Source organism: Larimichthys crocea, chromosome XXIV (genome assembly GCF_000972845.2).
Source record: "Larimichthys crocea isolate SSNF chromosome XXIV, L_crocea_2.0, whole genome shotgun sequence".
Classification (NCBI taxonomy): Eukaryota; Metazoa; Chordata; class Actinopteri; family Sciaenidae; genus Larimichthys; species Larimichthys crocea.
The window spans coordinates 17,806,478-17,830,867 of record NC_040034.1 but is presented as its reverse complement, the minus strand read 5'-3'; the positions used below and the strand labels follow the sequence as shown (position 1 = coordinate 17,830,867).

The 24,390-nt window shown below is 39.2% G+C and overlaps 4 protein-coding genes across 9 annotated transcripts in view; 2 read left to right on the top strand and 2 right to left on the bottom strand.

The window, feature by feature from the left end:
* The window catches only part of LOC104924769 (CAP-Gly domain-containing linker protein 4), a 35,877-nt gene extending 24,962 nt beyond the window's left edge, over positions 1-10,915 (bottom strand). The window contains exons 1-6 of one of the 4 annotated variants that reach the window (XM_010738222.3): positions 10,800-10,915; positions 6,774-6,905; positions 5,689-5,828; positions 5,065-5,158; positions 4,664-4,825; positions 2,833-2,951 (exon numbers count right to left, since the gene is read on the bottom strand). In XM_010738222.3, the coding sequence (XP_010736524.2) occupies positions 2,833-2,951; positions 4,664-4,825; positions 5,065-5,158; positions 5,689-5,828; positions 6,774-6,891 (633 nt within the window). In that variant the 5' untranslated portion in view covers positions 6,892-6,905; positions 10,800-10,915. Of the gene's footprint in view, positions 1-2,832; positions 2,952-4,663; positions 4,826-5,064; positions 5,159-5,688; positions 5,829-6,773; positions 6,906-7,640; positions 7,737-8,138; positions 8,240-10,543; positions 10,666-10,799 lie in introns of those variants that run through there. The other 3 variants (XM_027274961.1, XM_027274960.1, XM_027274959.1) reach the window with 3 other exon arrangements.
* Positions 10,391-14,227, top strand: cimip5 (ciliary microtubule inner protein 5). The gene is made up of 4 exons (XM_010738224.3): positions 10,391-10,567; positions 11,874-12,108; positions 12,272-12,311; positions 13,193-14,227. Exons 1-4 carry the CDS (start codon positions 10,516-10,518, stop codon positions 13,388-13,390), a joined length of 525 nt encoding a protein of 174 aa, XP_010736526.2. The 5' UTR covers positions 10,391-10,515; the 3' UTR covers positions 13,391-14,227.
* A 542-nt stretch (positions 14,228-14,769) lies between these two features.
* slc66a3 (solute carrier family 66 member 3) lies at positions 14,770-20,810 on the top strand. Its single transcript, XM_010738225.3, has 7 exons — positions 14,770-15,063; positions 16,959-17,041; positions 17,628-17,697; positions 17,837-17,894; positions 18,236-18,356; positions 19,251-19,292; positions 20,251-20,810. The coding sequence occupies exons 1-7, from the start codon at positions 14,918-14,920 to the stop codon at positions 20,349-20,351; spliced, it is 621 nt and encodes a 206-aa protein (XP_010736527.1). The 5' UTR covers positions 14,770-14,917; the 3' UTR covers positions 20,352-20,810.
* Positions 20,811-21,191: 381 nt separating this feature from the next.
* rock2a (rho-associated, coiled-coil containing protein kinase 2a) overlaps positions 21,192-24,390 on the bottom strand; it is a 29,892-nt gene continuing 26,693 nt past the window's right edge. Inside the window, exons 32-33 of one of the 3 annotated variants that reach the window (XM_027274957.1) lie at positions 23,842-23,979; positions 21,192-22,661 (exon numbers count right to left, since the gene is read on the bottom strand). In XM_027274957.1, the coding sequence (XP_027130758.1) occupies positions 23,913-23,979 (67 nt within the window). In that variant the 3' untranslated portion in view covers positions 21,192-22,661; positions 23,842-23,912. The remainder of the gene's footprint in view (positions 22,662-23,841; positions 23,980-24,390) is intronic. The other 2 variants (XM_027274956.1, XM_027274958.1) reach the window with 2 other exon arrangements.

Genomic DNA, 24,390 nt, shown 5'->3' with positions numbered 1-24,390 from the left:
ATAAAATTAATTTTGCTTTTCTTTGGGTGTCAGTGATTTAAAAAGTCATAATCAAATGAGTATACTTAATGTTATGACTTTCATACAGCCACGTTTGTACTAAAATTTGTTGTGTCACAGGAAACATACTGATCGAAAATTGCGAAGATGATTAATGACAGAACTTGTGGGAAAATATGCAACGTATCTCTTGGACTAATTGGAAGCAGGAAAGCCTCGATAAACCTTGAATAATAAAGCAGACAGAAAATAATCTCTCTTCAGTGCTATTAAGGATGAAGAACAAAAATCCCTAAACCAGAAAATCTCTGAATAAAAGAGCTAAAAAACAAACACACAAGCTGGTTCACATCAACTAGCGTTTACATGCTCTCCAAGCTTTCCATTCAGACACTAAAATATATAGAGCCTCTGCACTCATCTTTGAGCAAGAGAGTTACTGGATTATGGTGTGTAGTGCTTTGGTGACCTCCAGTGGGAAAAGCTATGCACTCAGAAAACAGGCACCAGCTTTAATGAACCAAAAAAAAAACCTTTTGTTAAATATAAATGATAATGGTATGAGACACAGAGGCATGCAACTTCTAGTATGGCTTAACCCCTAATAATAACTTATGCTTCAATGTAATGGGCTATGACAGCTGTTACGACCAGAAAAAAGGGCATGAAGAAGTAACATAAAAACCAGATGTTAAAGTTAATAACCAAAAGAGTTTTATTAAATGAAAGTTCAAATTGTTCTTAACAAGGTGAGGCAAAAGGGAACAAAGGGCGCATGAGTGCTGTTTAAAAGAACAACCAAATATAACAAAAAGAGAACTCTAAACAGAGCCTCTACTATTCTGTATCAAGTTGAACAAAACGAGAAACAAAAACCTCACTATCTAAGCTACTTTTATCAATGTCAAAAAACATCAGAAACACCGTGATGCTGATCACTCAGCCCTCTCAATGGCTGCGCGGGAAGGATGCGGCGCCAATCCTGGCCCTGCACACTCACGGACGTGGGGTGACCCCACCTCCTCTAGTTGGGGCCAACTGGAAACTGGCAACCACACACCTGTATTTTCATACTGTGACAGACACTACACAAAATATATGCTGGGGTGAAACGGCGGCGGCCGTAACAACAGCTCATAGTCTTGATGCCTCATCACCATCTACTGGGAATCTGTTGTACATCCTTCAGTTCAAGAGAACAGATGATCAGGACTGTTCCACAAAGCGCTCAACCGAGGCTTTGAATGACTGCAGCTGAGAGGCAGAAGGCAGACAGGCTGAGCTCTGAGGAGTGTTCAACGATGGATCTTTTCAAAACACATATAGGGAATCTGTCTGGAAAATTTGTATTGCAAAAAAAAAAAAAAATTGCCTTTTTTTTTTTTAGGCATTATCAGCCGGCCCAGACAGAAAGTGCCAAACAGGAAATGCACACAAACAAAAACACTGAATATCTGAAATGGAATGAACGTGATGCCTGAGAGTATCACTAAAAAATTACAATGAGTTAAATTTCTTAACTGAGCATAAGGACTTCTTCTGTGAAGAGCTCAGGCAAAATCAGTTTCATTTTGTAATGCAGTAAATAAAGGAGCTAAGATTACATCACATTAGAGAGGCTTAGTGAATTTGATGGTGAGAAAACTGTGGGAGTGAATTTTCTAATTCTGATTGATGACATCTGTGAGCAAATACACAGAAGCAGCCCACAGTCTAGTGAAATCTAATACAAAGAACAGCAGTGAAACAAACTTTTGGAAGGTTTAGAATGATCCATTTTTTGGTAAGACTGTGTGTCTGAGAAGTAAAGGTTCAATAATATGGTAGCTTTATATCTATGGTACTGCAGTTTATCGTGCTGTATTGGAATTTGAGTGCAGATATTATTAAGTTGACTAACTGATTTATTGAAAACTAGTTTCACCCTCTCAAATGTGAGGAGTTGTTTCTATTATATCATTATAGATTGAATACTTTGGGGTTTTGAAAAGCTGATCAGAAAAAAACAAATAATTGTACGACTGCATCTTGAGCTTTGAAAAATTGCAGCATTCTCATTGTTTTAACAGGCTTGAGGTTTAAATGGTACAACTTCACCTACTTCCAACGTGCATGCAGAGAGAGAAGTCTAATAAGGTTGAAACTTCAGCAACACTTTTTGTTCTATTAAATAATCAATAGCAGAGAACTTTGCTGTGTTGAACTTAATGCTTTGTTACCATTTATAGCTATAAAGAAAGAAAGAAGAAGAAATTATCAAGAAATTTGTGTCACAAGTGATAAATAGACTAAAGCAACCTGAATATATTTCATTTTACTGAAATATATTGATAAGTTATACATTTCATTTTAGAAAGCTGCAATAAAAATAGAGTCATTAAGTGTGATGGCTTGTCATGATATCCTCTATCAATTCTTGCTACACTGCTTTAGTTGCTAAACTAAGTTACAAGAATTCTCATCTGCAGTAAAAATAGGTGAACCTTTTACACAAGTTAAATGAGCCCACAGTGCAGCAGCACTGCTGGCTCATAGTGTGAGGAGATGTCAAGAGATAGGCTCCCTTTTTTTTTGTGAAGCTTCAGTATAGACTGGAAAATGATGGTGGAAAACAAAAAAAATCATTCAGGGTTGAATAGCATCATATATTGAACCTACTGTCTGACTAACTGTCAAAAACAGGTCTGTAACTAAGATAAAGTACAGGATTAAATGTCATAATTTTATGATTTGAATGAAAAAATTCAGTCAAATTAGCATCCAAGTGTGTGTGTGTGAGAGAGAGACACAGAGAGAGAGCGAGAGAGAGAGACAAAGTACAAAGTAACTTACTCTGAAAGCAGGGTTGGCTCCCAGCTCCAAGAGACATTTGACAGCTGACATGCACAGGTTGGATGCAGCGATGTGCAGGGCCGTGCCAAAGTCAAAATCACTGCAGGTGGCATCTACCTCTACAAATTAAAAGAAAAAGGGGTCGTTATGTATATAACACTATGAAATATGTTTTGTATGATTTTCTAATAGTTACTTCAAAGTCAGACACAGAATGCAGACGCTAATTTACACTGAAGTAAATGACTGCCTGCCCGTGTAGAGGTTGCTTCATTAACATGAACTCCATCAGACGTACTGAGAATAAACTTTTGCAGACATGACAAATGTTTTGAGGTGATCATGGGTGCTGGGAGCTAGAAGCACCACAATGACAGCAGACCAGCTGGGCTTTTTGAAAACAGGTGTCTATAATGAATGGAGTAGAAGCAGACGCTGGTAAATTATGTGAAAGTTGGGACAATACGGGGGTTTGTCAATGAAACAGGTTTTCTGAACCTCCTCAAAACATTCGCTGATATAAGTTATTACACATCAGTTATTTAGATAACACAGCAAGCCGGCATCTGGGAACAGGACCCAGGTACAGTGTTGAGTCATTGCTACAGCATCTGGCAGCTGTTATCAGGGACAAACTGTGGTGAACAAGGACTTCCATTTTTCTGTCCTCTCAGGGCATTTATACATGCATGCTGTGACCACTCAGGGTCTGTGATGTTACCCCATCTCATTAGTTTCCTATATAGTACTCATTCACATCCACTCCTATTTCACAGTCAACAACCATAACCAGTAACTGCCAACATGTAACCACAAAAGAATCATTTGATCTCACTAAGAACAGGTGTTATATTGTTATGAGAGTCCGATATACAATGCAATCTCTATATAATGTGTTGCTGTCGTTGTTGTTGTAAATAATGAAAGTATTAGGGCCGTCCCTTAAAAGATGATGAGTCGAGTCATCAGCTGAGAAGACCCTAGCCGTGCATTTTGTCAGTCAAATCTCTTCACTTTGTTTTTGTACTGTGTGTTGTATTGTGTAATGCATGAGCGACAGCATGACAGGCTATAAACTTTATACACCGAGTCACAAAATGACCGCAAACCATAAAATTAGCTGTGTAAAAAGCAGAGACAGGGCAGCCTGACTCCAGTCTGTTAGCTCTTACAAAACTCTCCTCCCCGGTGATGACTACCAGTGAAGCCGGCTGAACCACCTCTGAAGCAGACGGTGATACAACCTCCTCTCCTGCTGCTCAGTGTGATGGACTCTTTGGCTGACAGTGCTGTCTGCAGGGAGAGGTGCTCTAAACATGGTGCACTGGGATTTTATAACAGAACTATGAGCAGGATGCACATTTTATGTAAGATAGGTAAACCATGCACTTTCATACTGGGAGTAAATGAGTAATAATTAAAAGTGATGCAGTAAACTTCTGCTGCCACTGTCCAACTCTGTCAACAAGTAATGTTGCCCTGTAACATGAGTGCTAATTAGAATACTCTTACCACATAATGCAACAGCAGCACAAACTACAGCCTCCACAGAGTAGAATCAGCACCTGTCTGAGTAATGCCTACAACAAAAACTGAATATGATACTGTAAGCTGCATAAAGTTAGGCTGGATTGCAGGAATGCTGCACTAGATTGCACTGAATGTCGCAACTGTGGGTGCACCTTATAAACTGGCAATACAGCACGTGCTTGAGGAAAAGATAAACTATTGTGGCGTTAATCTCCACTGCAGATGGATTTGAAAATATAAATGTTTGCCATGTACAGACTGTGCAGGCCCCTCTATACTCTGGCTGTAGCTTTGCTCTCACCGCCAGGCTGGGAGGCTTGCAACACCACCCGGATGAGCTGTGGCACGTCGAAGTAAGCAGCATAGTGCAGAGCCCTCATGTTAGTCCAACGTGAGCGAAGGTTTGGATCAGCACCCAGGGCAAGGAGCTGGCGAGCAAAGCTGGCTGCTGTCTCTGCATCACCTGAGGAACAGAGGAGGCATACAGGTATGAGTGGGTTGGGGTTGGGGGGTGTAGTTACAGACAGTGTGTCAGCTCTAGTAACTGTGTGATGTATAGCAGTGCTTATTGAGTCATGCAGGATTATGCTCAGTGGTCAGAGTAGCAAAATAAACTAACACACAGAAAAGACAAAGTAGGTGTGTATACAGTTTTTATAGTGCAGCTCAGACTGTTTATTCACTGTCCCTGTAATAACTAACCGATGCCCGGGGCTCCGGCCTTGCAGCAGTAGTGCAAGAGGCTCATATCTGTCAGGCCATCTCGATCATTCACACCGCAGCCTCTCTTCAGGATCTGTGCAAAGACAAGATGTGCAGTGTGTCACCAAGGACCGCTGGTGTCACTGTGCAGAAATATTACATAATAGGCTATAAATTGAAACTCTGGGAAACTGATCTGATGAATGACAAGTAAGCAGAGCCTCTCATAATTCTGCTCATCTTTAAATCTGGACGAGAACTGTTGCGCAAACAAGGCACTTATTTCTCAAGGGTAGTAGTTATTGTGTGAAAGAAAATAATTGTTTGCTTTTACCCTTGAGATGAGAACTTCTCTGCACAATTAACTGCACTGCAGCTACTTTGTATAACTCTGGGTGAAGGTGGATTGGGGATGGGCTCATCAGTGCCTCTACTCATAACCAAAAGAAAAAGTATTCTGGTGTTTTCAGTTATTATATTTTGTATTCAGCATTTATTTGCATTCATTTGTGAATAATTCAATAAGTCAACTGAATGAATTGAGTTTTATGAGTACAGCGTTTGTACTAAAACAATGTAAACAGTACCAAAGCACGTGGATAGTGAAAAATGCTGCATAGTCACCTCATTGCCAATATGATTGATGTTCTTCTGAACCTGGGGAACCCACTGCCTGAGGACAGCGAACAACTCTGGTATGGTGGTGCTGGGATCCAGAAGAACCTCCCTGCACTGCGGCTCGCTGGGGTCAAAGAAGGAGAACTCTAGAGGTGACAAGTGAGACAAAAAAAAAAGTGTTGTAATTCACTTCAATTGATGAAACCAGGAATCCAAAGCTTTATGTTTCTTTTTCACCCGTGTATGCAGATAAAGAGAATGTTTGAAACTGTGCAGCACAGACACACATTAACTTTCGGCCACAGACTGTTCAATCGATTCAATCAAATTACTAATCTTGGGAAATGCTCTTGCTGTGCTTGCAGAGGCGAATGAAATCAGATGCAACAGTGGATGGCATGCCGTTAACCAAATGAAGCATTAGAGAACCTGACTGAGGCTGAAAACAAATAGGCTCGGCCTTTCACAGTGAATGACATCACTTATAATCCTCTGCATTTACACTGTATCACATATAAGGAGACCCTTTACGCTGATTAATGACTTCGTGATTTTATTCATATTATTCTGAGATTAAACATTTAAAATCATCTGATATCATCTGATATCATGTTACCTGTGTGGGAATGCACAAATCATTTTTTCCGGTGTACATTTTCTATCAAACACACTGGACTTTTTAAAATCTCTGAGAAATGTGACTCATCACTTAAATTTTTGTTCAACCGTTCAATAATCACAATATTAGAAATGATGCTGTGATAATCAAGAAATAAAAAGCTGCTCCTCCACAACTGAAATCAGCGGTCAGAATAGTTATTGAGTGCAGGTTCAGGTCTTCGATCTGTTTTCCCATCAGGATCATCATTACTATGTCAGACCTAATTAATACAGCTTGTATCTTGATTACTCTCATACAGAAGTACCCTGATCCAATCATCAATAATCATAACTCACTGATTAAGTTTGTCATCGGCTGATCAACATGCAGTGAAAACATTTTTCAAATTCCAGTCATAGAGTTAGAGAATAGATTGAAAGGTCACTCAGCCCCCCCTGTCCGTATGTATTGAATGTGTGCGGATCCTCACCACAGTCACTGGGCATGGGTGCAGAGGCCACCTGATGGATAACCGGCCGCTGATGGGAAGAAGCCCAGCCCAACACAGTGTCTCCCTCGGCAGGCTCTGAAACATCCTCCTTTGTCATCTCCCCCTCAGGGCCTGTGGCAAGAACAATATTAGAAGTCCTATTCTGAGACAATGAGAAGTAGGTCTGGTCTCAAAGACTCACAGAGAACTCCAATTATTTTATGAGGAGACGTGACTTCATTGGAGCTTCCATTAAAACTTCTAAATATTGCTATAAAAGGAGTTATTATAAATATACAGACAGTTAAATGTATTACCTTAATATTGTTTACATTTCTGTGATATTCTTCTCACCAACACAAAAGTTGCAACTAATAAAAAACAAGACAATCAGTACTGCCATCATATTGTATCATATGTGATGTGTGCTTTCCAGTATTGTTATACAAATGGAGAGTGACAGATGTAGTGAGCTATGTGATATGGTATTTGTGTGAATTCATGAGCATTATAAGAACAGACAGACTGTGTCTACACTGTCAAACCAACAAGATAATCTGACATAGGCCTAAGGTTCGGAGACTGAGTAAGTCTGAATATCCTTCAGAAAAAAAATTAACTCCTAAAAAAATATATTGAGTTATTATTTTAGTTTTTTCTACAGAGTTCAAAACAAACATGTTTATAGTGAGCATATGCTTAACTACCAGCTTAATCTAGAAGCACTGACTTAAGGAGAGCAGGGTCTGGGGAAAAGGACAGAAATCTTATGGAGGCTGAACTACAAGCATGCGCACACTCACATAGGCGCCTAAGCCTAGAAAGGCGACACTGAGCCTAAAAGCTTCCAAACCGACTAACACTCACTGCCATCTTCTCCTTTGTCGTCTTTCTCGTTGATCTCCATGAGAGCTTCCCAGTCCAGCTAAGCCAAAATGAAGAGACAGACACTGGGTCCAGCAAAACATCTAACCAAGCTGTTTCCCGAAATAACCTCCCCTCCTCAATCTCTTATAAAACATCCCACTCTCTCCGGCTGATACCCTGTTGATCCCCTGACTCCCAGGTCCAGCAGCTATTTACAGCCATTGGCACGGTGTTCTCACTTCGGCTCCCTAGCTGGAATGTCACATTTACTTTCCAGTCATGTGCACTGCTGACCACGCTGTCACCTCTGACATCTGACTAGTCAACCACAGGACCCACAATGCAAAAAATGCCGCTGTAAGGTGACAGTGTATACAAACACTGCGTAAAAAGGGTAGCAAAGTGGTGGCTGGGACTGCTCTTCAGAGAGAGTCCAGTTCCCTTGACAGCAAGCATACATGATAAAGACTGAATCCTGAGAAAGAGAGAGGGCCTCACATGGAGCTTCTCTTCAGTATGATGCTTTTCTCCATTTGGGGGACCACCAATATTAGGATTAAAAAAAGCCCTCAACAGAAGTATGCACCATTTGTAAAAAATGTAATTGTAATGTAATTGTCATCACAGCAGAGACTTTGACTTGTAGGAGGAAAACCACAGGTGTTACTAATAACATTAACGATGGCTCTGTTGTAGTCAAGTGTCCCAGAGAGCCATGACAGTGAGCCAGGCATGCATTATCATCATTATTTACACCTGTGTTTCCCCTACTGTGTCAGGTCAATATGTCTTCTTTGAGAAACGCCTGTTGTACTTCTCACTTCAGATCTGAGTTCAGTTTGATTTCAGGACTTTTTCTGACATGTAAACTGTTGTTTTTAAATATTAAAAATTAAAATATTTTTAAATATATATTTTTTTGGCCTTCTTCAAGGTAAATTTGATTTTTGATATTTTTTGACAGAGATAGCTGAAGAGTGACAGGAATGTAGAGAGAGAGATGGGGAACGACATGCAGCAAAGGGCTGCAGGTCGGATTCGAACCCTGCTGCTCAGCCTTCGTACATGGGGCGGATGCTCTACCAACTGAACTAATCGACACCCAACAACATGTGAACTGTTTTTAATGTTAAAAGTCTTGAAGAAATTCAAGCTCATGTCATGGAAAAGAGCCGTCAGAGTTATTATCATGGCCTGGAAGAGCAATTATTTTACCCAAATACAGATGATTACATTATACATTGCAATTTTACGTGCAGTCAAAATCACAGTGTGACACCAGAGTAAGGGTTTTATCTTTGAGGGTACAGCTATATAATCTATTTTCTAGGAAAATTGCTGTGTGGTGCCGAGCTTTAGTGGTATGTGATAAACAGTAGAACTTCTCATGAATACTAAAATACTGTATCTGACAACATTTCTGCTGAGATCCAGGGTCAGTCCACGTTTTCATGGTTTCATGTGTCCTGCACATGGCAGTGTTAAGTTTGTAAGATTTAATCACTGTCTTAACAATGAATCACAGGGATTTCATAAAAGTGAGAGCCTTGAGTGGAAAGGCTTCATTGAACACCACATAGAGCAGCACATGCTGAATAGATGTTTTCCAGTTACCCTCACAGAATAAAAATGACTTCAGGAGGATGTCAGAAAAGAAATGGAGAAAGTATTTTGTTAACTACATGTATGACAATGCACTCTCCATTCTTGTATGGAAAATCTGAAAAGTGGTCCCATGCAAAGATGATTATTGCTTGAAACGACATGTATCACACACCAAGCTCAGACAAAAAAACAAAAAAACACAAGCATGAATTCTGATCTATGAACAAAAACAATTTTAGTCTCATTTGTTCAATTTCGATGCGGCTAAAGAGTGAGATAATGAATCCTCTATGCCTCTCTGAGGTCACTGACGGGGCTGTCTACAGATTAGACTTTGCAGTGAGGCTTGGGACAATGGCCTACTTTTGCAATAAGCCTCTCCTTGTTTGTCTGACCCATGACGTCACCCTGCTCCCATCCTCACAGCTAAATAAGAGACACCACTGTCACATATTTCAAACCGATAATTTCACGACAGACACGCAAACTAAACCTGTTTGCCCTACTGTAGAGTTTGTGAGTGTTTTAAGCACGACATTACAACAACAAAAGTTGTTACAAACACAGTTTGTTATCAGAATTATTATTACGTTAAATCAAGCTTATTTGTATGCCACTTATTAAAATACATTTTGGAGCTGTTCACTGAACTGAATATCACAAGTGGTCCACCAGCACACGTGATTTCACTTGGCCTAATTAGACCCCCCTCTTATTTGTATTATCACATGTGCAAATAAGATGCTGTATATACTTTTGTACAATATATTTTATTTACTATTGCTATTTTGATATTTTATTATGTATAGTTTGTTCTTTATATTTTTATTCTTATGTTGTGTATTATCACTGTGTGTAATGCTGCTGCTGCACTGTAATTTCCCAGCTTGGGATAAATAAAGTATCTATCTATGTACTGTAATTCACAGCATAGGAAAGGTCTAATCAACCTCAGAACATGAAAACACCTGTTAGAAAATTAGAAAATTCCAAGGAATAAAAGTGCAACTTAGTGACATTTCTATATTCATATTAGTTATCGTTGTCTTAGGTTAGCGTAAACTAAATTACTCTAGCCTCAGAGGAAACCACTCCCCCTGTCTCACAGGTGTGTAGAGCTGCAGGCAGCTGACGCGATGCTATCTTAATAAATGACGTCCGACATTTAATTCATTTCCTATCCACTTCAAATCTTAACCCATCTGTTATTATTTACGTTAACCAAACATTAAGACAGCTGGGAGTAAAGTGTTAGCCGGCTAGCATCTGCATGAGCTTAGAAACGAGCCACGCCATACCGGGTTTCTTCTCGTCCACGCGTGGTAAATAAACGCACTCATCTGTCACCAATGTATGCTCATGCGTCGAGGTAAAAAAGTTGTCGAGAGACCAAGCGCCTTCTCTGTAATGTTCCCTCTCGTTAGCTCCTCAGAGGTAATGTTATTTAGCACAAATACTGGGCCAAGCTTTGCACCTGCTTAAAATGCACTTTAACACAAATATAAATAAATATGTTTAACCAAAGGTGCATATACACAACAAATATTAGGTTACCTTGACCTTGCTTCTCGTTTTAACTCGCTCATGGGGAAAATGTTGTGCAGAAAGCTAGTGGTTGATTTAATTTCCGTCCATTCTCACTGTACGCTACATAGCTGAGGTACTTCCTGTTTCAGAATAAAAGTTCGTTGTATGTTTCCGGTCTTCAAAATAAAAGGGAATACAATACAGCATGGTATAGTTCTGATAAAAATAATATTTTTTAGGTATGTTAAATGTTATTTTAAATTGTTTCAAATATGTCTTGTCTATGTCAGATAAGTACATTTCTTATTTTATTTTTAGAACTCACACGTTTAGGTTCACTCCTTTCAGACTCAATCTCACTTGATTATACACTGACCTCTTCTAAAGCCAAATAACCAAAATAAACTACTCTGAATTACAAAATATGAATAAATAAATAAAACAATGTCATATTTGAAAATTTATTTTAAGTTTAACAAGTCTAACAACTCAAGCCTAACAAGTCTAACTTTATTTTTCAATTATTTACTACCATATTCTGTGGTTGCTGCGTCCACACACAGGGACATTACCCATCTTCCAAAAAACAAACGCTGTACAAGTATTTTTGTTTTACTAGTTGTGGGTGAAAATACTCTTCACATTGCAAAATGAATATGCAATATGCAACCATGAATTAAGCAATTAAACTCACATGCATGAGTCCACACCTGCAGCCACAGAAGCTGTGGCCTATGTTTAATAGTCTATTTTAATAGGTTAAGGGAAGTCTTTTTAATTTAAAGACAGAATAAAATAACAAGGTTTTCACTTCGCTGCATCCTCCCCGTGGTTGTTGATGTAGAAGTATGTTAATTACGAGCTGTTTACACGACATTTAATTGTGAACGTATTGTTATTTCCCCTCAGCTGCGGAAGCCAAGCGTAATCGCCGGAACCCCGTTTCCATGGAAACGTAAACAAAAGTGCTGGCAGTGATTTCTCTGCGCTCACTTGTGCATGAAACCACGAGTGGCTTGGGTGTGTTTTTTTTATTCGGAGTAATAAAACTCATGCTCAGTTTTACAAGTTGATAAGCTGCATTTTTCTCTAAACTCATAGCTACCAGAATGGACTTGAACAGGCGCGTATCCTCTGCAGGTTACCGGTTAACGTTACCGGAGCGAAAGAATGGCACCAGGCCGAAAACAACCCAACCACCGGCGGACAGGACGCACGCTAAAAGAAAGGAAGACGCGGCGTCCGCGGAGATGATTCCTGACCGGAGCGATCCGGTTAAACAGGACCAAGTGTGGAAAGAGCTGGTATGGAGAGAGAGGAGAGGAGTGCAGGAATGGTGAGGAAGACTTTAATCAAACTGCTCTGTAAGCCAAAGTATCCGATTAAATAAGTAGTGGGTGACAAGATGATTACTGATTATATACATGGAAGTCAGTTTAAGTTGTGGCAGTTCATACTAGTTTATTTTGAAGATATAACCAGTACATTATGGTCCACAGGGAGAAGAACTGGGACTTTCTCAGGAACTATGATCAGATGGTAAGAAATTAATAACCATGCCTCTCATCTAAACATATTTTCAAGTTTTAGACCTCTGAATACATATTCAAACTAAACATGCCTTAATTTCGCTTATGATTGGTAATGTTAAAATGTGCCCATATTTGACTTTCTGACTATAATGTGTATTCATACAAACTGACTGAATGATGTGAACTTTTTTTGCACGTCACATCATATTTACACAGCATCTACAGTTTTATATCTGCTCACACATAAACAGATACAGACAAGGAAGCTAGAAATAGCATGGAAATGAAAAACAATACAATATTAACAATAAAATACACAAATGAGAATATGTGTATAGCTAGTACACATAATTAGAGAAGCTCTTAAAGAGTTCAGGCACATGGCACATACAGAAGTACAATTGGATACAAAATGATGGGAGAGTGTACTTCTAAGCGATTAGGACTGTAGAAACATGATCAAAATATGAGAAGACAGGTTGCCATGTAATCTAAAATTTCTTAGTACATCATGTCATGTCTAAATACTCTATTATTAAATACCATTTAATATTAATATACTAAATACAGGTGGTACAGTGGTGTAGTGGTTAGCACTGTCACCTCATCACAGCAAGAAGGTTTCTGGTTTGAACCTCGGCTGGGACCTTTCTGTGGAGTTTGCATGTGTATTGTACTCCTGTACTCTGGTGACTCGTTTGTCTCTAGATAGACTCCAGTCTCAAGCAGATAAGCGGTTACAGATAACTGATGGATATATTAAATACTAGTATTTTTGGTGACAGTGTAGTAAAAGCTGTATTTGTGCCAGATGACTTAAAGTCAGCTCCATCCGCGAGCCATATGTGCCACCAAACATCTGACTCTGTATCCCATGTGTGTCTGTAGGGACAGGTGAAGCCAGAGGAGCCTCCACCCAGCAATATGTCGTTCTTCTCTGAACACATCCCCAACACCAGCAACCAGATGTTTGGCAGCAGGCTGACCACTCCGCTGGGAAGCGAAGTGGTCAGGCTGGACAGGCTGGTACTCTGGTCTGAAAACCATCGCAGGTGCAAGCAAGATCCAGAGATGCTGCCCTGGTAGGCCGACCTGGAGACGAGTCACTTTACATCTGGTCTTTATGGTTTTACCCTGGACTCTACAAAGCTGGGACCAGGTCAATTTGGATATGATGTTGTGGTTTGTTTGTTTGTTTGTATTTTTGTGTTATTTTAATGGAAAGATAATATTAAGTAAAATACAGAGAAGCTATATCAGGCAAGGAGTCAGCAGTAATAAGAAAATGACATTTGCTGTACTTTATGTCCAGATATTGTGTTTATTCATAGTTTTGAGTATGCTACGTGCAAGGAGAAGAAAACTACTAAAACTAAAGGCATTTACTCACCGATAGGTGAGAAGAGAAGACACTGGTAGATCGGATTCATGTCATCCGAGCTCCATCCGACGTATTTAATCAGATACTTGATAATCTAACAAGATACCTGATCAAATTTGGATGAGTCAAAGGTTGTATCACCACCACATTTCTCTGTACACTCTATATAAGCTGCAGGGACAAACACGAACGAAGAACATATAGTTCAAAAACAGGGAACGTTACTTACTGATGCTATTAAAATCTTATTTTTATATTTTTTCCATTTAAAATGGCTGCAATATTTGTTACATATAGTCATATGTTTGCAAGGACCTCTAAGCCATTGTCCCATGGTGGAGCCATGGAATTACATTACAATTTCTTTTGTGTGATTTTCATGATGATGTAGTCTACATGATGTGCACTTTATATAACTCAGGTTTTTGTACCGTTGTACAATAGCTGTCTTAAAATGTCACTCTGTATATTGTTATGTCGTCATCACTCGCTGCCCCTCTTTGTCTAAATTTGGATGAAAATGTTGGACCCCAATTTGAGACTGGAATAAATATTTTGCATTTTAAAGTGTATTGATCTTGTTATGTGACAATATGCAATATGGTGCCATTCCAAAGGATAACTTCAGTAGAGAGTTTGCTTATATTCCATAAATCTGAGTCATAATACTCAGATGCTTTCCATCATGTGACTGCAGACTGTTCATTCATACTCATTTAAATCCTCCTCCTAACCAGCCTTTTGGATGAGGTTATCAAATACGTTGCTCCAGTGCCGTTAAAATATGATATTTTTCATATGTTTGCTCTAATCTGTGAACACAGCGAGCCAATCAGCTTTCAGAGGATGAATGCGGAAATGAGAAAACATGCCGGTTGGCAGGAAACGTTCAAGCTCACAGGCTAATAAGGAAAATCAAAAGAAGTTGCCTTCAAAATAAAAGCGCTCTGTCGATCTATTTTGCTACACGTCACCTATAAGAACAGTTTAGGAAAAGTGGCTCCCTTGAGTCTTTTAACAGAGTAGATTTAACGTTCCTATACTGTATTTTTAGATTGATAAAACTTAAATAAGCGTTCGCTTTATTTTATTTTGAAAGTCACAAACGGAAGTATTCTCTAAATCCAGCTGTGTTGACACTGGAGACGTCGCAACCTGCAGCAGCATCTGGCTGCTACTTTTCTCTAAAACTCAGACAATCTACGGTTCAGATATCGATAAAACCTGTCACGATGCAGTCCGACACGCTGCTGCACGCCGCTAACTTCAGCACACTGTTCGTGTGCTTCGTGCTCAAGTTTCCGCAGATTTTTGTACTGATGCGAGCGAAGTCGACGACCGGAGTCAGCCTCAACAGTCTGCTGCTCGAGTTGGTCGGGTATGTGTTTTTTGGTATCGAGGTTTTTCTCACGGATGTCGATGCGTGTTACTTAACAGCAAAGTGGAGAAGGGAAGTTCATTGTGAGCAGTGTGACTGTCGATGCTGATGTGTCTTCCTGTCCCGCACCCCTCATCTGTGGAGGGAGGAACCCCGCCTCCAGACTGCGTTTAAAAAGTTTCAAATTTAAGGCGGCGTTGGTTATAACTGAGGCCACACATGGCTTTTAAACATTATTTAATACCTCTACTGGATCCTGAACACATAGTGATGATTTCGGCATAAATCTGAACCACCAAATACCTTTTTTGATGATTTCGGCATAAATCTGAACCACCAAATACCTTTTTTTTATTTTAATAAAACCCTAAAACGTTTCTGACTTTACTCTTCCTGCAGATTTGTAAAGTGACTCTTACAATCAGTATTTTGAATAATGTAATATATCATATATTATATATATATATCTATATTATATATTATATGTTCATATCTATTTTACAGTAACTTGCACGCGTTATAGAACATTTATATCTTTTGCTATTTTTTTTTGTATATTTTGCATTATTATATATTATATTATATAGGTTTATTTTTTCATAGTATCATAGTTACCTTTACATTAAAATGTATTTTACTTCTTTAGTTTATTTCTATTCTTGTCACACTGAGCTGACAGGTTCCTCTTTATTGTATTGCTGACCCTGTGTTAACCTGCATATGATAAATACACCTGAAACTTGATAACTCGGATGATGTTAAGAAATTCAAAACGAGATTATTTGGTGAGCAGGGGCATGAAAAGCCAGTTTCGATTACAATAGGACATGTAGAGATTAGGTCACCAGGAGGCACCATGGCTGATTTTTGATACACAAACACAAACACAAACACAACTAATCATACTGCGAAGGCTTTAAAACAAATGAGTTTTGTTTAAAGAGGTGAGGATTTGGCCTCAGTTTGTAAATCAGTGCAGCAGACTAGTTCTTGATCTCATGCTCGATCACTAAACAAGCTCAGAGTAAATCTGCCTCCAAACCTTACAGCCAGTGTTCCTTGTTGGGCTCGTGGAAATATCACCTAATTATTTCTTTTCTACGTTTCTAGGTTTTCTTAAAGTTCCTTTTGGATCATATTTACTTTGGGACTTTGTGTCTGTATAACTCTGTGTCCTGTCTCTCCTCTGTGCCTGGCGGTAGCTGCACTGTCCACTAAATGTCTCTACTGTGTTGGTGAGCGATAGCCTGCTGCCACTGGGCATGCTACAATGAAATATCTCAGCCTTAGTGCTGCACTGGGTGTGATGTCTATGTAAAAATAAAATCCATTTTATTTAAGTATATATCACATTTGCATGGATTTACTCTGACATCCTTGATTGTAATGGGTCTCCTTTCACACACATGGCCACATCTCAAAGGTGCATCAAGTTTTGTTTTGTTTTTTATTGCTCTGTAGTAAAAAAAAATTGATTGTATCTGTGGGCAGTCAAGTGTTATTGATCAGTACCACCAGTTGCTGTGATTCCTGCTTTAAAAACTCACTTTACAGCCTCTCTGGGAACAAAATATGCTTATCTGCATGTGAAAATGAGGTCATGCATTTGCTGATGAGGAGTGTTGTTAAATAGCTGCTACTACTACCAGTCACGTGACACCACAAACACATGAAAAAGCTTTGTGCAGCTTTAACTTGAATTTGAATTGTTTATCAAAATCCAACTTCACTCCAGCTATCACTTTGCCTGCCCATAGAAACCCTGAACAACCTGGACACACGTGCGTCCAGCTGCATGTTAGCTCGGCTTTGGGTGTCGTCAGTGCCACGTTTGTGCCATATTTTCTCTTGATCATTGTTTCTGCGAACTTTACAATACACTATCTGTTTTACAGGTTCATTGTGTTTGTCACATACCAGATGTACTATGACTACCCACCTCCAACATACTTGGAATATCCAATTCTCATTGCTCAAGGTGAGTTGTCTATTATTTTTATGTGAAGTGTCGATTTAATAAAATTACTTTTTTTTTTTGGCGTCCAAAAGTGTCCTATTTTTTTATTTTGTAGGTAAAAAATGTATTTGGTTTATTGGATGCTTTCAAATAAGAGCTTAAACACTGTAGCCTACCATATTGGACCAAAGCAGAACATTAAATTGACATCTGCATGCCCATGGGTTAATATTCTACACCGGGGTTTGACAGGAAATCAAACATCATCCACATGGTTGATGTGGGTGATAATTGATGTCATGTGAGAGTGTTCAGTATCACAACACTCGCATGTAGGCTCTTACCTTTTATTGGTCTCTAATTGTAAACCAGTACTCAAACAGCACAGATCCACCCCAAGAGGCTTGTTACTGTCAGAAACTGTTGTGAAAAAAAACGGAACCTTGTATAAACCGGAAATATTAGTTTCTGGGTGAGTTAATGAGACAGTAAAAACTTATATCAGTGCCTCTTCAAATGAAAGCCAAGCCCAGCCCTGTGAGACGTGCAACCAGTTTCACCATGTGCCCTAAAGTGGTGTGTGTTCTAACTTGCCCTGTGTCCTCAGATGTCATTCTTCTGCTCCTGATTCTTCATTACAGTGGCAGCCTGCGGCAGAGCCTCATATACGCCTTGGTGTATCCTTTCATCACTTTCAAATAGCCGTGGTTGTCAAAGTGTTCATTCAGCGTGGAAGAGAATCAATGACCCATTGGCTTTTTTGTTGCTACCTTTTACAGCGCGTCACGTGTTATTGCCTTAACATAATGTGTTCAGGTTTGTTGGAGGTTGGAGGCTCCTGACTGTGGAGAAGTGGATCATAGATTTGGCTATGGTAAGAAGTCAGTTTAACATCAATCACGAGTCTGAGTGTGTCACAAAGTAAGCAAAGAGATGACATGTCATCAGTCAGGAGTAATGGGGCGGACATTTGAACAGAAAGTTATTTAGACATCGCCGCGCCTGGTGTATCTCAATAAGACACCCGGACCTCATCAATGCCAAATGGTTTGTTGGTTAACAAGATGAATGTGTCTGAAGGAATCGAATTTTAAAATGTAAAGTTTTTTAGCAAGCTACAGAAAGGGTGAAGCTTTTCACTTAAAAAAAAAAAATAGGTGAACTGTAGAGTTACACTGGTTACTGCATACCAAATCTCTCTCCTCTTTTTTTCAGAGCCTGTGCACGTTCATTAGTGCAGCCAGCAAATTTGCACAATTGCAATGCCTGTGGAAGTCTAAGGACGCTGGACAGGTCAGCGCCCTCTCCTGGGGTATGGCTACCTACACCTGTATGGGTGAGTGTCACACTGGACATGAAAACAACAAAAAAAACTGTGTGTATTGCATTTTTTATTTCTTCTTTTGCAAGTCCAAAACAGATACTGAAAAACAGGAACAACTTTGAATCCTCCACTATATTCACGAGCTAATCGCCAGCTTTGTCTGTTGTTTGTCGTGAACGAGTAGCATACCGCCAGCTTTGTCTGTTGTTTGTCGTGAACGAGTAGCATACATTGGGTTTCAAGAGATTTAACACCGGAAGCGGCTGGAAATGACGCTAATGGGGCCAATGAGAATGAACCATAACGGTAGTTTCAGGCTGTAAAACCAAAACAATGAGCTGAAAGAAGCTAAAAAAATTTTTTTTTTAAAAGCTACTCAGACCAGGGGAACTACAGAGTAATTGGACTACTTGATGCCACATTTAATTACTGCCAGATTTGGAAAGCTTGTGATCACTGTCCAATCACTAAAATTCCTACTCATGCAAGGACCCCACGATACGTACGTTAATGTCATATTTGTGTGTGAAATCTTCAGAGAACGTCTCATTAGAATCCATTAGTTCAGGTTAATGTCTGTTAAATTCTTATAAATATTCTGTAATGTAGTGTGGGGGAACATTAAGTACATCAAAATCTCCACATTTCAAATAAATCGTATCAGTTCAGTTCTCATGTTTAGCAATAGCATCCCTGATAAATTCAGAAATGCGTGACACATTTCTGAGACTTTTTCTCCTCCCCGAAGTACTGTTACTGTGAAGTTTCAGTTCATGAATATGCATTACACTATTTACTCAGCTCCTAATTTAATAAATGAACAATTCCATGCTTCATTAATGACGTATTAGATGCTCTTCTTGGATAATGAGGATGTCATTAACCCGGCTTCCTCTTTTGTTTCAGCACGGATTTACACCACCACGGTGACAACTGGAGACATGCAGGGTAAGTCAGACTGAATTACAAATGCTTGTGGGATGTTTAGTATCTGCGATATAATTGTTTTTAATGATCTCTATAAACATTTCAGAGGAGCTCTTTAAAAAGATTTGTTCTCTAAATAACTACCATCATAGTTTTACACGAGTTAAGGGTGTTTTTGTGGTGTGGTCGCTCAGCCAGTAGCATCTATCATGTGAAGTGTCAAAACTGATCCCTGTTGTCCCCCAAGGTAAATTTTGTTTTGGTAAATGAGATTTTAAACCCTAACTTGAGATTGAGACGGGGTTTGAGGCATCTGCATGCTTTCAACAAAGAGTTTCCAATAAAGCATTGATAGATCATGAAACAACGAGCCAGTCCCACATCAGCAAGACCACCACATTCAATCAAACATACCATTTTGCATCTCTTTGGTTATTGTGGGTCTCTTTGGTCCTTTATAGTTGTTTTGCATGTTTTTGAAGTCCTTTTGTGTTTTTGTCGTTGTTTGATGTCTTTTTAATCCCTTCGTGTCACATTAAAATATCCCTACTTCTGCTTTTTTGAGTTTTTTGCAGAAAAAAGGTTAAGTCACTTTAAACAGAGGAGACCCCCAAGGGCCTCTGTTGGGCACCCAGTTTGTTCAGTCATCCATCCATACATCCGAAGGCAATAGTTTTATATAACATAAGAATCTACTCAATAAGTATATTCCTATCTTCAGAAATGAAGGGAAAGCCACTGAAAGAGAAAATGCATTTTGAGAATGTCATTGGTTATAGCCAATATTCATTGAACAGAAAGTAGCATAATAAGTGACTTTCAGCAGTTTGGAACATCAGAATTTTGGCTTTTTCCAGCTAATTTTATGTAGAGAATGAAACTATTAATACAACCTGAAATGAAAATCGGCAAGCACTACCTCTCTATGTTAGCGCATCTAAATGTTCTAATAATATCTATCTTTAATCCTTTTCCACAGTTCTTGTGCGATTTATCGTCATGACTTCGCTCAACATGTGGGTGCTGCTCACGGTGCTCTACTACCAGAGAAAGAGCAGCGGATCCAAGAAAGAAGACTAAAAATGTTCAAGATGGATCCTGAGGCTGACTCGCTGCACTGAGAACATGCAGTTTATTCCCGCGTCTGTTCATCAGAGTGATTACTGGTTTACTCTGGACACAACTAGGACTCAAACAAAAAAACTGAAACTAAACTGACTAACAGTTATGTAAGCAGCCTTTGTAATACTGGCCCACAAAATGTGCTTTTTATAGTGTTTTTACCTCAGTATGAATCACACACTTTTTGTATAACATTCCAGTGACTAAAAATCTGCTACACTTTGTATTAAGAGCAAAGACCAATGCTGTATGTGGGGGAGAGGGGGAAAAAAAGAAAGTGTTATTAGGGTAGTCAAAGCATATCTGAGATCTTTCCACTCAGGTTAAGAAATACTGTATTTTGAAAAGCTTTTATAAGTCTAAAGTTCATTTCTGAATTATTTTAATAAAGCAAACATTCAAGCTTCTTACATTTCAGTCTCATGTGTTTAAAAACTCACCCAAGTTGTGCACCTTTTTCTTCCAATAGATTTCTTTTAAAGTCAGAAAAATAATCCGAAACCAAAAGGCACATCCATGTCTTTATTGTTGAAGTAGTTATTATTATAGAGCTGTTTGGTAGCAAACATGCAATCTGGATGTAGAGCCCTTAAATACAAAGTGGACAAGGCTGTATAAATAATATAATGTGCACTGTATGGCATGTAAAATATATATATATACTGTGTATATTTATATGTATAAAACATGCTTCTTGGTTAAAGGAGAGCACTCAGTACACACACACGCACACGCACACACACATAGTTACTCTCCACTTGCTATATAAGCCACATACACACAACAATGTGCCCAAACTCAGAGTTTGGTTACTTTTAATACAAAAATATCAGGACAAACACTTTTAGAAAAACTTTCAATGGAATAGTGCTGCTCAGTATTTTGACTCATGGGAAATGATTGCATACCTTCATTATTTCTGCTTCTTACTGGTTGATTCAGCTCTTATTTATTTATTTCATTTTAAGGAAAATTACTAAAAAACTAAATTTCATAATAGGTGGAGGCCTGTGGGTGACAGCACTTAAGTGTGAGGCCTGAAAAGGCAAACACATGCAAGTTCACTCAGAGTAGTTGGTGATGAAAAGGGGCTTCAGTCAAGTATATTTGGATAGAAGTAATACAATGCCTGCGTGTCGTCTCTGGTAAAGTCCAGATGTACATTCAAAACAACAAAAGGAGCCAAGCTCGGATCAGAAAAGCATTAACGGTGCACCCCTTGTATTCAGTAAACATTAACCCTCATAACATGACAGTGCAGGTTTGAAAGATTATTGAATTGTGAGGATCTCATGTCTGGGCCTTCATCTAATACCATTCAGAGCAGGATTCTGTTCACTTATAACCGTTACTATAGTCATACGACGACAAACCGGCGATTCGGAGCGTGCCTGAGTCAGAAATTTGAATAAGAGGTGCTCGAGGAATTATTTGCTCAAATCCTGGTGGAATCTGACGCTCCTTCTTCACCTTGTTGACTTTACTAGAAGTCGCAGCTCGTTTGCTTTAAGTACCTCATTCAAGTTTCTATGACCCGTGTGGACGTGCACCTGAAAGCAGAATCGTGGGAAGCAAGAAGCTACAATCAATATGTTAAAGAGATTGAATAAGCCAAAGTCCAGATGCTTGTCTCTGGGATCATGTTCATGAACGACCTCAGCTGCATTCAGCTGACAAATTACAGAACTATATTCTGAGTGTAGTGTTCCCCATTAAACCCTTCATATTGTTCACAATCATTTAAACACAAGAAGTCTTTTTTTATTTATTATTTGGCCACGAGAATCCCCATAGGTGGTGAGGAAGAGTTGAGTGTTTTCCTGTTAGGTCCTTCAATCAGACAGTGTGTCCTGGTGAGAAGTGTTGAGGTAAGTGTATCTCCTTCTCGCCATCCCTGGTTGGGCGCATAAGAGCTCTCTTCTGGTCTGTGGGCCCCCCCCCAGAGACAAGTAATCGCTCTAGTCAAGAGCCCGAGAGAAGACTTCGGCTAATATGCTTACAAGCCATCCAGCTGGGTGAAAAGATCACACAGGGGGTTGAGTTTGATAGTCGTTACCGCTTCAATTGGCTGGGAAAGGAGTTCAACAAAAGGGAAAAACAGACTTTGTAACTCTCACAGGCTGAAGCACGACAGGGTGGGTTGTGGAGAAGTGACGTGGAGGTTCAGTGTGCTGTTCTGCAAACGGAGCTTTGTGTACAGTCTTTTGATTTTATGATGAAACACAGCCCGCCACCATGACGATGCGCCACACTCCCAAGCAAGGTTAACTGGAGGAAGAGAGAGAAACAGATGCAGGATTAGTCTCAGCAAAACGAAAGTCTTCAGAGAACGCACAGAAGTCCTGTCCTGGTAGGCTTTCAATAAAACTAAGCAAAGAATCCTGCACAAATCACTGTGCTCACTTTTTTCATTTTTTTTTTTTTTCTCATCTGACCTTCACCAAGAACTCTTTCTTCACAGTCAATATTCTATGTACACACCTGGCAATGAGACTTTATGGTGTGCAAGAACTTTGTGGTAATAATATCAGTAAGTTTTGTTTTTCCATAGATAAAATAAAGTATATATATATATAAAATAAAATATAAATCAAATCAATTCTGACGAGTGCAGTGTGTCGAATTTGATTTGAGTTTCTGGTCTTGATAAGTTTTTTTTGAAGGATAATATTGATCCTCCAGACTTTAAAATATGATGAATACATTGGCTGAGTTTTGTTTTTTTCAACAGAACATCATTTTTTTAGTTTTATATTTTTTTGATAACTATTTCTTAAAATTACAGTAGCTTTTTAGAGAACTGTAGCGGAGATACTGAGGGAGATTTTAGTTGAAACATTAAACACACTCATTAAATATATCTATGGTTCAAAGGAGAAATTATAATATATCATTGATATTACCTTAAATTATTGTTTTAAACAGTTCTGTACTGTTCATACTGTTCTTTAAACGCGTATATATTTTATATTTCATGTATATTGCGGTTTGCATCAAGAATATGAGGGAAACAATTTCAGTTCTCTGTATGTCCTGTAGATATAGCAGCATTGACAATAAAGTTGATTCAACTTAGAAACACAGGAGGACACAGGATATTTCACGTGCACAGGAATGCCTAGGAATAATGTGACATAATCAGACATTTACTGTGTTCAGCTACTATATAAATCATGAAAATATAAATATGTATATGTATTTTAACCCACAAGACGATGTGCCTGCTTTCATTAAAAAAAAACAAAAAAAACAATGGAAAGGTGATCCAAGCTAACGTGAGCTGCCAAATGTGTCCACCCATTCAGGAACCCCAACAAGTACATGCACTGGGAGCAACACGTGGACCTAGCCCACCACCACCAACACAAACACCACCACAAACTGACAACCAGAACTGTGTCTGAGAGTTTAGTGCAGAGAGACACGTGTTGGTTGTAAAGAAACATACACACATTCAGGAATTGAGGTGTTTTACAGGGAAACGTCTGGGCAAAGGAAGAACAGGGGTGGGAGAAGTCATCAATTGTACCAGTGTCCACTGTGGGATTCTTCTCGTCTCATTTTGAAGCCGTTTGACCTGCGAGGGCTGAGGTCAGAGGACACTATAGGTGAGAAACGTTTAGGGTTTAAAGTTTGGCCACCACCCTAAAAGTGCCACTTTGTGTTTTTGAAGGTAAAAGGTTTGAAAGTCACAACAAACTGGGACTGTAGACGTGTAAACGCCTCGTGGAAACACTTCCACTGCCACTGAAATCACAGCACTGCACGGCACACTCTGCACACACCGTTACCAGACGCAGCCATCAGAAATGAATAGAGGAACAATCATCATCGATATCATCCAATGCCCAGTGCCAGTCCTGGAGACCCAAATCCTCCAATCTGAAACGGGAGATTAGTTCTGATGTCCAGGTAACACTTAGACACACAATCCATAAAAATCTATTCTTGGAAAGCGTAGCTTTGTTCTCATGTTAAGGAGACTGACGTTGTTGTT